Source organism: Cordyceps fumosorosea (assembly GCF_001636725.1).
Source record: "Cordyceps fumosorosea ARSEF 2679 chromosome Unknown scaffold_108, whole genome shotgun sequence".
In the NCBI taxonomy this organism is placed as follows: domain Eukaryota; kingdom Fungi; phylum Ascomycota; class Sordariomycetes; order Hypocreales; family Cordycipitaceae; genus Cordyceps; species Cordyceps fumosorosea.
The window spans coordinates 1,540-14,428 of NW_017387408.1; the positions used below are offsets into that span (position 1 = coordinate 1,540).

At 52.6% G+C, this 12,889-nt stretch overlaps 6 protein-coding genes across 6 annotated transcripts; 3 read left to right on the forward strand and 3 right to left on the reverse strand.

Moving 5' to 3' along the window:
- Window positions 1-484: 484 nt before the first annotated feature.
- ISF_09949 (hypothetical protein) lies at window positions 485-856 on the reverse strand (the record flags this gene model as incomplete). The annotated part of the gene is made up of 1 exon (XM_018853548.1): window positions 485-856. The coding sequence occupies one exon, from the start codon at window positions 854-856 to the stop codon at window positions 485-487; it is 372 nt and encodes a 123-aa protein (XP_018699259.1).
- Window positions 857-1,970: 1,114 nt separating this feature from the next.
- On the forward strand, window positions 1,971-3,094 carry ISF_09950 (hypothetical protein; the record flags this gene model as incomplete). The annotated part of the gene is made up of 2 exons (XM_018853549.1): window positions 1,971-2,189; window positions 2,258-3,094. The coding sequence occupies 2 exons, from the start codon at window positions 1,971-1,973 to the stop codon at window positions 3,092-3,094; spliced, it is 1,056 nt and encodes a 351-aa protein (XP_018699260.1).
- Window positions 3,095-3,395: 301 nt separating this feature from the next.
- On the forward strand, window positions 3,396-4,418 carry ISF_09951 (hypothetical protein; the record flags this gene model as incomplete). Its single annotated transcript, XM_018853550.1, has 3 exons — window positions 3,396-3,524; window positions 3,874-4,199; window positions 4,250-4,418. 3 exons carry the CDS (start codon window positions 3,396-3,398, stop codon window positions 4,416-4,418), a joined length of 624 nt encoding a protein of 207 aa, XP_018699261.1.
- A 301-nt stretch (window positions 4,419-4,719) lies between these two features.
- ISF_09952 (hypothetical protein) lies at window positions 4,720-5,090 on the reverse strand (the record flags this gene model as incomplete). The annotated part of the gene is made up of 2 exons (XM_018853551.1): window positions 4,720-4,747; window positions 4,804-5,090. 2 exons carry the CDS (start codon window positions 5,088-5,090, stop codon window positions 4,720-4,722), a joined length of 315 nt encoding a protein of 104 aa, XP_018699262.1.
- Window positions 5,091-8,595: 3,505 nt separating this feature from the next.
- Window positions 8,596-8,814, forward strand: ISF_09953 (hypothetical protein; the record flags this gene model as incomplete). Its single annotated transcript, XM_018853552.1, has 1 exon — window positions 8,596-8,814. One exon carries the CDS (start codon window positions 8,596-8,598, stop codon window positions 8,812-8,814), a length of 219 nt encoding a protein of 72 aa, XP_018699263.1.
- A 3,424-nt stretch (window positions 8,815-12,238) lies between these two features.
- Window positions 12,239-12,579, reverse strand: ISF_09954 (hypothetical protein; the record flags this gene model as incomplete). Its single annotated transcript, XM_018853553.1, has 2 exons — window positions 12,239-12,406; window positions 12,463-12,579. 2 exons carry the CDS (start codon window positions 12,577-12,579, stop codon window positions 12,239-12,241), a joined length of 285 nt encoding a protein of 94 aa, XP_018699264.1.
- Between the last annotated feature and the right edge of the window lie 310 nt (window positions 12,580-12,889).

The following is a 12,889-nucleotide window of genomic DNA, read 5'->3' on the forward strand; positions in this document are numbered from 1 at the left end:
TACAGACGCAACCAGAGACTGCGTAGACGCCGTGCCGCGGTCGCGCGCACGGCTATAGGCTGGCAGTGACTGTGACTCAACTGTTGGTGTACAAGGTGCTCAAAGTTATCTGCACCTTTTTTCATCTAAGTCACCCTTGGTCCTATCAAGAGGTGGGAGAGCGACTCGAGGTTCTTCAAACAAACGCAGGCACGCGTCGGGTTCCAGCGGCTGCGACCGTTGGGTCCTCCCAGGGCAAGCTCGGTGGGGCCTGGGGCCGCTTTGCAGAGGTGGCACCTTGCCGCCTGGCGTAGCAGGATGACTGTCTGTTGGCTAGCGCTGGAGTCGGTGCTAGCCATTGCCGATGGCACGCCAAATATCACCTCGAGGAGCAGGGAACGTGTGTATAATGGCTGAGAGGTCACTGTAGAATTGATTCAACTCTCTATATAGCTCACAAACTGTTCGGTAAGTAGTGAGAAGCCGAAGATGTTTGCCTGAACGCCTAGTGGTAGGGAGACATCTGTGCGGGATGATACAGCTGGGGAGGGAGCTGGCCAGGAATCACGCATGTATTCAGAAGCATCTGAAGCTGCGCCTGGAGCTCGGCAAGAGTAACCCGCACGCTGCTGAGACCAGCTAACTCCTTTTTCATTTCGTTCACGTCACTTTCCACGCGGACGATCTTCTGGCCGGTCTCCCTCACATGGAGGAGGCTAGACAGCTCCTTATTGATTCTGCTCACGTCGCTTTCGATGCGGACGACCTTCGTGTGGAGGTCTTCAGCATCCGAGGCTACGTCGTTGTTCGCAGAAGGAACGCAGGGGCGTAGATGTCCTCTTTCTCCATCCATGCATTGACGTAGCGTCGCGAGCATGGATTCTAGCCTTTTCGAATAAAAATCCCATTAGCTGTGTTCGACTCGATTTTTGCCGGCCGTGGTTGGAGGGTGTGCGTTGCTTACTCTGCCACCAGATCACCTGATCTTCACTCATGGGTTAGAAATTGTCGCTGTGTGTCTGTTGGAAGAACGTACGAAGTGCGAGACTGGTGAAAATTATCCATGGACGTGTTGCCGTTTCTGTGATCGTCTAAGCGTGTGATAGAGTAACGGAGGTATGGGCGATCCTACGAGAGAGACGGCAATGCCTGTGGCGCCATCGTCTGGACCGCTTGGATGTGGCCACTGACAGGACGGCGCCTGTAGTTTCGTCTGCGCGCAGGCGACGTTCTATTCTTGTCCTGCGGCGTGTGCATATTGAAGGATACGGTATAGGTGATGCAATGGTGCAGGTGCTAGGGCTGGTGAGAAAACTGTGTGTCAGTGGGAAGTTCAAGGCTCTGGTGCTAATTGGTGTAGGTGATAGGGTTGATGAGAAAACCGTGTGTCAGTGGGAAGCTCAAGGCTCGGGTGCAAACCGACCAACCAACCGATCGACTGACCACGACAGAGGGGAGTAGCGCGGCCGCGCTACCCTACTATACGGAGAAATTTCAACCGCTGCTTTGTTCCGATGATCGCCGGCCCCTACAATACCTGGTGAAGGACGAGGATGCCCGCCCCCCCCAATGCTTGCGCTGCGGGTCCAGCACGGTTGGCACAGCTGTGTTGACCGCGCTTGACTAACATCCATGAAGCTGGCACCTGCCGCCACCACAATCTCAGAGTCCAGTTTCGATGCGACCGCTCGTGCAGCAACCAAGAGCGTCCGCCAAACGCCGCTGAGCGACATGACAGCGGTCGCTTCTGGACGACCCGTACTGGCAACAAGTGGACAAGCGGGCGGGACACCCCCTTCGTAGAGCCACACCTGTTGGTGGGAGCCACTTCGGTGATAGGATGGTGATAGTGACAACATGAAAAAGAGCTGCTGCGCCTTACGCGACGATGTCTGGATGGAAGCTAGAAGACCACAGTACGAGCTGCGGCAGAAAATACTGCCGACATTCTCTTTTGGGAGGTTGGGAGCGCCACTGTGGATGAAGCAAGTATGGACCAAAACGCAGGCACTGGCAGGGAGGCCGAGCACGGCTATTCGGAGAAGGCGAAGGCCCGAAAGAGCGGGCCCAGCCTGCTGAGAAAGAGCGAAGAATTGGCGGACAAGGCAAATGTGTTTGCCGCCGCGATCTACTGGGAACCAACACACAAATGCCACCGTATCGCGGCGCGGTTGCCCGAAGGGGAAACCCTGCCAGACCTGAATAAACTTGTATGCAGTTGTTTGGACACTGGTGTGAGGCGATTGTCTTGGAAGAACACGACTAAATCAAGAAACAGGTCGCCGATGCGTTGGCCGGGCGTCTACCAGAGCCCCTTGCGCAGCCTAAGAAAAAGAAAGTACCTTCCGGGCCACGTGCGCATGCGGCCGGAGCAAGTCGGCGGACTGCCAAGACACAACAAGTACAGCAACCACTACGACGTAGCGCCAGAATGCACCAAACAAGGGGTCCAGACGCGATCGGCGACGATGTGTACACGTTCAGAGGAGACAGTGAAGGCGCGCGGGAAGCAGAGACTACCAATGGCGGCAGCAGCGGCAGCGGCAGCGGCAGCAGGTGCCCCGGCAGTGACTTCGGCAGCCACCGTGGCTTCGACTCCGTCCTCGAGTGGGCTCCTGTTGGCTCAGACCATGAAGGTTCCGTTCATCGCCAATCCGACCTGGGTTGTGCTGCTAAGCCAGGTGGAGGCGCTGGAGGCGCTGCCCATTGTTCCCCTCCAGGCTCAATGGAGACTTCGGCAATGGAGGGCGCCACGCAAGTATTCGAACAGTCTGCTGAGGCAATGGATCTCCTCGATGAGTCATGTTACAATGACCTTGGTGTGGACATGACCGTCACCGAAGTAGCAGCAGCACATTCACCAGTGGCCATTGCTCGGCGAGATGATGCCAGCGCAGCCGCGCTGCCACAGCCAGAACATCAGCCCGTTTCCACGCATGCATCACTGCCGAGAACGGGGATGGCCGCGACTGACGCGTGGCGTAGGATGGCACAGGATGCCTTGGGAACAGTGAACCTCTTGCTGGCGTCGGATCCCAGAAGCATGCAGGCCGGATTGGGCATGCTACCGTTGCAGCAAGGGCGGGTGCTGCAAGGCCAGCTTGCGATTCATTAGCAAGTTTTTAGCATGCATTATGCATAGAAATACGAAGGATATCAATATAGACGATCGCCGAAATCTGCAAAAAATGTATTGAAAGCGCATGTGCTCCTGTTCCCCGGTTCTACGTGTTTGTTTCCACGTCTTGCCTTCGCAACTTCTGCATGTCACGCTGCGCCGAATCACGAATCTGCCGCAGGGGGTTGTCCCGCTGTGTGTTTGTCAACATCCGGACGTGGCGCACAGTATGCGCATATAACGGCAATGCACAGCCCTCTCCCCTTCCTCCTGGTTATGTTGATCAGCCTCCGACCTGATGTCTACAACGCAGAGGCGCAGCTCAAGCGTGTACTCTGACGCCTTCGATCTCACCGCACTGACCGAGACCATCGTCCACGAGCAGCGGGAGCAGCAGACACTCGTCATTACCGCGCTAGAATGGGAGGTCAGCCAGCTCAGACTCGATTTGAGAGTTTTACGTCTCACGACAGACCGCGCCCGAAACATGCTGCACGAGATGGCCGGCCTAGTAGCAAGTCTCTCACAGATGCTGACAGCGGCCCAGAAACAATGCGAAATCGAGGGCAGGAAACGGCTGGCCAACTTTGCTATGATTTGAGCGCCATGGTTTTGCACCTCATGAAACCCGAGCCATTTCGAGTCAATTGTCGCCTAGAGGCCGGATGAAGGGAGCGCGTGCCAACTACGACGGACCTGTCTATATGAGGTGCCTGTGAGCGCCAGGGAAAATCTATGAGCGCTAGAGAGGAGCAATAAACGCAAAACTTCCCAAGACTATGAAGAAACGGCTGAGCAGGTATGATCGCATGCTGTTGGAAATTGATCGAGATATTGAGCCATGGTACTCGGCCGCGGCTGGATGCTGTTCCTGGATGCTCCTCGCCGTCTTCCTTGTGTCTCCAGCGACGTACGCGACCATTCAGCAATCGGTCGCTTTGAACAATGTCGGTGTGGTGGGGACGTCTGCCGTGCATCTCATGCGCAGCATTCCATTGATATGCATAGCGGTGGTGACCAGCGTAGTGGCAGCTGCCGGGCTGGCTTGGCTCTCGTGGCGTTGGCGCACGAACTACCTCTGGCTGCATCGCGCCATCATTGTGTAAGTGAGACGTTGCCTTCGCCAACCGAGTTGTCTCTGACACTAGATAGCCCGACCATGATTCACGCGGTGACGGGCCTGGGCTCCGCCTTGCTGAGCGTCTACCGCATGCAGCACGGGATGTGGTCGATGGCCTCCAAGATCACGGTAGGTGTTGCGGGGGCCTGGATTTTGATCACAATTCCCTCCTTTGCTATTGTCCCAGAGTCTATGATCTGAATGAGTAGATAGCCCACGTCTAGACTGGTGAGATGGGTGGAGCTGTGCGGCACGAGCTGCGACGGCTGCTCGAGGCGGAGACCAGCCAGGACAAAGCGGCGTACATGCTGGAACCAGCGCAAATACCAGGGGAGATGGCTTATGTGTGTGAACTATAAAAATTGTTAGAGCTTAGACAAGTGCATACAAGGTGTGGGCGTGTAGATAGATGAAGACAGAGAATTAAAGGCGTAGACTTGCCTGTTGCTTTGTAGACAGTCCAAAGCCATGTATACGCGGGATAGGCACATCTGGGCAGTTCTCATGAATCCATGCGTAGGTTGCGGCCTCTGCACGAATTTTTTCATCAGCATTCCCTGGGTTCGTCACATCTCCCACGCGATACGGCAGCGGAAAGCGAACAATGACCGCAGCAGCATTGTTGACAAGCACCGGTACGCAGAGATTAAATGACCCGTGGATCCAGTGCTCTTGCTCGGAAATGGTCACACTTGCAATGTCTGTGTTGAGATGATGTGCAACGATGTGGGAGAGAAGATGGCGTTGGCGCTCGATGCGCGCGTAGAATTCGCGCTTCTGTAGGGGGAAGCGCAGAGCGTGAAGAACGTTGCGACTTTTCGATTTGGCCTCGGAAAGTGTAATAGGGCCGGACAAGAGATTGCGCGTTGTCATCGTGAGTTGTGCTGGAAGGGCTGAGGTTCTGTCTGCGTCGATGATGGTCTGAGCTGTTAGGGGGGTTGGCCCCTGGCTAGCGCTGGCGGCCCCTACATTCGCGCCCCATTCGCGCCCGGGCGCGGATTAAGGATGCCGCGCCCTGCTGACTAACTTTCCCGCGCCCCCTTCCAACATGCAATGGCACAACCATTAACCACTTCATACTTTCGCCATGTCCCAAGCAGTATTCCCGGATGATCTAACCCTTACAAAAGATGTATACAGCTCACGCGAATCTCTCCTTAGCGCCATTAATTCAAGGGCAAAACCTAGAGGCTATGCATTTACCACGGGAAAGTCGACGAAGACACCCAATGGCCGGGTTAAAGTTTTGTGTTTGCTTGCGATCGCAACGGGCAGGCAACAGCGAAAACGGCGTACCTGTAGCCGAGGAACAGGATGCGAGTTTTCTGTGCTTGCCAAACAGTCTTTGGATGGAGCAGCATGGGCTCTCAGTCATCGACCCGGACTGGATTCCTCTCTCTACAAACACTTGCCAAGTGAAGACCCATCTGCACACCCAGCACATCGCCAAAGCAGCATACAAGCACTAGTCGACCAATTGCATGAGGAAGGCTTCCACTTCAAGGTTCGGCTGGATTCCGATAACCGGCTTACAGCAATAGTCTTAGCCCATCCGGACTCAATCGCATTTCTCCAATGCAACCCCGATGTTCTGCTCCTTGACTGTACCTACAAGGCAATCAAACACAGCATGCCACATCTCGATATGGTTGGCGTTGACGCTTGCAAGCGCCCCTTTTGTATTGCTTTTGCGTTCCTCTCCGATGAGACCGAAGAGGACGACTCATGGGCTTTGCAACATCTTCGGTCGCTCTATCGGCGTAACCTTCCCTCCGTTGCCTTGACAGTCCGGTGCTCGGCCGCGATGAATGCGGCTGCAAGCTGGTTCCCTTCATCCGGAGGTCGCCTTTGCACTTGGCATGTAAACAAGGCAGTGTTGCAATATTGCCGGCCTGCCTTTCTGGCTGAAGGAGATGGGATGAGTTCTACAAGACCTGGCATGCACTCGTAGCCTCTCCAACTCAAATGATATTTCAAGAACGCCTGGCCGATTTCAAGCAGAAATATGCCAAGAATGTTACACACGCAGTTGGCTATGTTAGGACAATGTGGGTTCATTGCCGTAATTCCTAATCTGCGCTGATCAGCCCTGTGCAGGCTGTACTGCCCCTAACTGTGGTATTGACGCGTTGGTCTGTTTACCGGCTGGTATCCAATGCTCTATACATAAAGCAATATCAATCATACCCTGTGGCGCCGGCAGTCTTGGCAGGCCAGTAAGTGACAACCTTTGCATGATAACAAATAAATCCTGTGTCTCGTTCCGCAGAGCTCACAAGCCTGACCACGGCGAGTCCACTCGAATTCAACCCTCCTAAACTTGCCGCCATGATTGCATTCATGGTTAGCTCGCAGCTCCCTTGCCATAAATGCGACACGTTGCTGACGCACTGCCGGTGCCAGTGGCTCCAGAGCTTCCCTATCAACAACCTGCTGAGCTCTTTGATCGAGAAGCTCAGGTTCCCAGTCGCCACAATCGCAATCCTTCCATTTCACGCCACATCGGTAGCAAAATTCAGCACCGCACCGGCAGCTTTGTTAAGGTTAGCACCATGTGCAGAGAGAGTGGAATATGGAATGATAAATAGCACTCACGTCATATGGTTGCAGCCCTCGTAGCGAAAGATCATTTCGCCGCATCCAAAACATTCCATCCAGCCCAGCCCACGTGCAAACGCGAGGAGTTCTTGTTTCGACTCATCCACGCTACAACTTCCATCATGGGCTAGCAGCTTACAGCGTATGCAAGTAACAAAAGTACAGGCATCGCATGAGCCGCGATCTGCGTTCCGCTGATGGGCGGGTATAAAAACGCCGCAAGTCAGATTTGCGCAGTAAATCCTGTCTGTGCTACCAAACTCCAATTCGGCGGCTCGATACACTTTCAGTTCCTCAGGTGAAAAGTCTCCTTCAATAACAGAGATATCGATAGCTTGGCGATGACATTTCGGCGGAAAGAGCGTTTCGTCTCTAGCAACACGCATGAAGAAAGACTTCAGACACGACCTGCAAAATGTATCACCACATTCCAGATCAACGGCGTTGTGAGGAAGAGCAGGTTCTCCGCAAACAACGCATTCGACAGGCTTAATAGCGCCCTTCCCGACGACGATGTCCTGCTGGCTACTGTGTTGACCAGAGGGGCCAGCAATGGCGCTGCAGCCATCATCGCTGCCAACATGCAAAGCATTGTCATAGCTAATTGGTTCGGGTTCGACTTGGAGCATCGCAGAAGATGGCATAGGTCCATCCTCATCGAACCCGAGGGCCAAACGTCGGTCATTGACAGCCTGCATCTCCTGAAGACTCAACTTTTCGATAGCTTCAGAATCGGCTTCGACTGCGGCGGACATACTCTGGGCGAGTATTGCGTCATTCGTAAAATCGATGCATTTTTTCAAGTCAACTTCGAATGAATTGAATGCCAGCACAAAGTCCGGAGGACTTTCTTCGTGCCATTTGCCGTGATGGCCTTCATATTGAGCATAAACCTCTCCAAGTTGAATCTGCAAGGCATGATTTTGATCATCAAGGTATAACAAATAATCAGGGCATGCCATGGTATTAATAAAGTTTTAATAAATCTTCGGCTTAGTTGTGATGTGATTGTTGATGAAGGAGCAGAGTCTGCGCTGCATCGACCCTCGATTCGCGTCGCGCTTTTCACATTCTCTGTTTGGAATGGGCGATCAGAGACCAAACATTGCTCATGTACGGTCGCACATTAGCTAAGCTACCGCCATTCGTGCAAATGGACGATTACCCTACGCGTACTATATGGTAAGTCATTATATAATAATTGTATTTGTTTGGTGCACAATTAGATTCACCCCCTCAATTACGGACGAGCAGGAATGCGAGAGCCAAGTAATAAGCACCTGCATGACAAGTCATGACTTCCCACATTGATGCGAGTTTCAAGAACTTCTCACGGTGGCTTATGTATCTGGGATCGACGTGAGCTTCAACTATTCCACAAACGATGCGCGTGTCGGTTCATGGCTTGCGGTCACAAGCCAACGCAATTGCTCTCGCAAGCCACAAAGCGTCATTGACAGGCTGCTCGCGTCGAACACGGACCGACTCACCGCTGTTGCCATGCGAGGCGCCCTTAGCTATGTTCATTCCGACGGCTGCAGTCGTATCAAGAACGGCGATGGGGTTTGCTCGAGTGTTTTGCTTCCATGTGCTCCTCAAAGATTTGTCATGACTGAGAGCGACAAGACTATAAAAGCACCGCCAGCGGCCTCTACCAGCCTCACTGCCAATTTTCAATCAATCACTATTCGCCTTCTTCTTTGAATTGGCAGGGCACAAGTCGAACCCTCGACTGGATCCGATAGTGCGGCACTCGAACCCCCCAAACATATTCAAAAATATGTCTGTTCCTGAGAAAAGCGACTGTGCCTACGGCCGTGAGCTCCCATTTTACGAGTTCGACAACTCCAAATTCGAAGACCTGAGACTTGAAACAAGAGTATACGTTCTACAGGTTTACGACACAATACAGTACTTGAACCCTGGTGGTCAGCGTGGGCTCGAGTACGAATGGCTGTTGATGGCTATGAGCTGTCTTGGTGCAAGCGAACTCGAATAAAAAATGCTGATGGCGCGAAAAGTATTCTATTCATGGACAAGCAGACACATCTTCGACAAGAGCTCTGCCTTCTCTTGGTCCACCGAGCAAGCGAAGCTTCGCAAATGGTATTGGGAAGATTTCATGGCGATCGCGACGAGATAGATGAGAGACAAAGATGAAGAGGCGCTTTTACGGCGAAGTGGAAGAAGATTTACATTCTATGAATGGCTAGCAAAGGAAAAAATAATATCCATGAAGAAGGAAAAGGGGGAATTCATGGAACGGGAAGAGGCAGAAGCCATGGACGTGGACAGCACCCCTTTCGAAGAATGGGAAGCAGCCTGTCGTACCGCTTTTCTCAACAAGGCCACGATGACACAATTACCTTTACCGGAGCTCCTACGGTGCCACAATCGCTGCAAGGCTTTTGAGGACACAGGTATTTGTCAACACAACTTGAAACTATTCTTCCAGAGTTCTGGCAAGTTCAACTTGCAACTCCTCAAAGATCACAGAGCTCGCTGGCACCCAGATAAGTTTGCATGCTGCAGGAAAGACAAAAGGAAGCATTTTGAGAGGCTTGCCAGTAGCTTGTTTGTTGCTATCACGCCGATGATTGATGGATTTAAAGGACGTCACAAGGTAAGTCATTTTTGAGCGTGGCTGCGTGTTGATAGTCATAGCAACTATGTACTGTTCAATACTACGACTGCATTCATAATCAGCTCGGGTCTCTCCAGCTCTGTTCGCACCCGACGCGGGCAGGGCAGTGAAGAAATGCCTCGGTGGATGCTACAAGGTGTACTACCACATGGCTATGGCTCGAGCATCAATAGGGACCGTGCGTACATTGTGCGAGTCGGTGTATCTGGACCCTGTACAGCGCTGGCACGCAGCGCCACTGGGTGACTAACGCAGACGAAACAACTGGCACCCCGTGTCTTCGGTCCGCGGGGTTAGTTTGCCAGCCACCGCGGGCATCTGTCCCCAGCACAGAAGACTTACCGACGCTGGCGCTTTCCTGAATGTAGCAGCCGATCCACACACTTTGGTATTTGGGCGTAAAAACGCCCTGTTTTTTTCGTGGTTTCCTATTCTTTTTGTTGCTACTATGCTTTCTATCAACTTCTTGCCAGGTGGGCGTGTGCTTGCTACTGCTAGAGCCACGTTTTCTCATTTGTCCACTCGTTTCTTTTCGGCACACGGGTGGCGTCAAGCCTTCTTAGCCTCCATCGTACACTCTGTCAACTTCTGCTTTTGTGATCACGCAAGTCATACTGACGGGTGCCTTCGTGCTTGGCCCGTCCACTTCCTCACTGGTGACTTTCACTCATCCACTTGGCATCGTCCACTTTCGTTCTTTTTCGATGTAGGAGGGGAGTGTCGTTGGAACTGTGCCTAGTTCATCAAGTTCAGTCCATCCAGTTTGACGCGCAAGGCGCAGTGCTAGTGACACTCCCCTGCCACCAACTAAGGCTAAGGCCATCCGTCCTTCGCAGCGCCAAAAAAATACCATAGGTCGAGGAGAAGATGGACGGACAAAAGTTGACGAACAAGACGCAATACTAACGACACTCCCTCCTCCAGACCAAAATTGTTGCGCCAAGAAAAAGACAATGAGTCAAGGAGAAGATGAACGAACAGAACTTGACGAAAGCACAATACTAACGACACTTCCCTCCTACATCGAGAAAGAACGAAGTGGACGATGTCGAGTGGATGGGTGCAAGGCGCCAATGAGGAAATGGACGGGCCAAGCGCGAAGAAGCCCCTCAGTGTTAAAATTATAGAAGCAGAAGTTGACAGACGGTACTGTACTATAATGGAGACTACGAAACCTTGACAGGGAGGATGTGGTCCTAGCAGTAGCAAGCACACGTCCACTGGTCAAGGGCGGAAGCACAGTAGGCACCTACCCAGCATCCATTGATTCGGTTGTTCGAAAAGCTTGACGATCTCGCGCTAGATATCCCTGGAAATGCTGCTGCCTGCCAGGCAGCAGTGTTTCAACGATTTTGCCACCCCGGCAGAACGCTTGCGGTCGAGTCAATAGAGGCAGCGTTATCCGACAGGTCGAGGACCGTGCTTGATTTTCTCAGCAGGAGGACGTGCTGCCGAGTTGGCCTGCAAAATGCAACGGAAATTTTTCTATGGATGACAGAACTGTTAACGACACCCCTTCTGGTCGAACCCGGTTGTGGAACTTGCGCTGTTCCTGATGAACTGCAAAGCCAACAGGCCGCCAGCGTTCCCCCTTGTGCACAGAGAAAAGTTGCCCTTCCCGCCTTCTGCCTGGTACGAAACAGCACTGAACACTGGCCACAGCCTTTGCGCCAGGCAACCATTTGCCCACAGGCTAGCAACGCTACCTCCGGCAGTGGTACGTCTACTACATAGGGCATCCGCACCACCGTGCCTGGTCCGGCCGGCACATCCTCGTGGCATCGGCTGCAATTCTGCCGCGTTGGAGCTCTGCCCCAGGTAACAAATCGTGACAATTCACATACATGCCGGGAGAAATCGAACGAAGTAGAGGTGCGCTAGTTAGGTTCTGCAGTCTAGCTTCGCGCGACTAATGTCGTACAAGGTGTTCTCGCGGTGGTTTTCCAAAGCCCCCTGACCATTCGTCTAAAAGCATGCAGACAGTAGCTTTTCAACGATTCGTTTGTTGTCCTCTTTCAATAGAGAGACTTTAAGTTTGATAAATACTAGTATGTGGTCGGCCGTGCCGACGTCTTCATGATATGCGACAATTTGTGTTTCACACAGATTGGCTATGTGTATTATATAGTGACACTGCACTGACGGAGCAGCTGCACAACATCATTTACCACCCTTATTTACTCTGCAGTGCTCAACAAACCGAGAAGGAGTTATCTGACCTCTTCAGTACCTGACGCGTTCCTCAAATGAGTGCCTGGAATTGAGCTCAAAGTAGGTGATTTCCAGGACCGACCAGTCCCGATAAGAGCCTTTATGATGCAACACCTATGTTCTCCTGCGCATACAAACTATCGGCATCGTCATAAATCCTCTCCTGCTCTTTCTTCATTATCACTCTCTGAGAGTCGTCTGTTGCGAAAGAGGCAGCGGAAGTCCGTGGACGTACATCCAGCTCACAATCCCAAGTCCGGTTTGTGCTGGGCAGAGGTGGCGCTGAACGCCTTCGAAACCTCTCCATGACATTGCACCGAGCCTGGCTGTGGTAACAAGGAGAATGCTTTGTATGGTGTTGCTGGAAGGTTTGGAGAAGCGGCTTCAGCGATGTCATCCCAGCCGCAAAGACGGAGAATTGGAGCGCAAATTCTGTGGCAACTGCGGCCCGGAAGAACTTGTTCGCTGGCAACGCTGCGCCATTGTTCGGCGACAACATAAGCAGGCGATATGCGATTATTGGAATCAAACTGAATTGGTTAGTTGACCAGTCAAATAGGAAAACAACTCAGACGATGCCGACGAAGACATACAGGAGACGAACGCCAAACGCGCTAGTAGCACAGACACGTTTTCTCAGCGGCATTCGTAGTGCGTAAATGCGATAGCCCGCGAGTATCCAGATGGATAGCTCAACAGTCAGCCCACTGACTTCTATCACCACCCATCGACAAAACTACGTTTTTGTTCGTCAATTTGCGGTCGCGATGCCAATACAGTGCTACCACTCACCATCGGTTGTGTAACGTCCATAGACGTCCAGGACTGCTCCGTAGTACCCCGGAGCGCGATGGCCAATATGGAGCCCATGGTCCATAGACCGGCGAGTGCAGCGAGCAGCGTAGCCATGGACAGAGTCCGTGCAAAGTCGATGAGACGCGCGACGAAGAGAGCCGTTGATACTCGACATAGACCCACCGATGCGATATATGATAATTGACCAACGAGGATTGACTAGCATTCGAAGTTCAGTCTTTGTCCCTTCTAGAGCCCAAGTACCCAGCAGATGATTTGGTACTTACTTTCTCCCAGGAACGCAATGGCTTGTCATGGAAATCCTCTGACAGCCTGCCATAGCCCAGATACAGAGCGCGGTACACAACGGCAACATGCACCAGGTCAGCACACTAGATTCCAGGGTTGATAAGCTCGGCTTCTC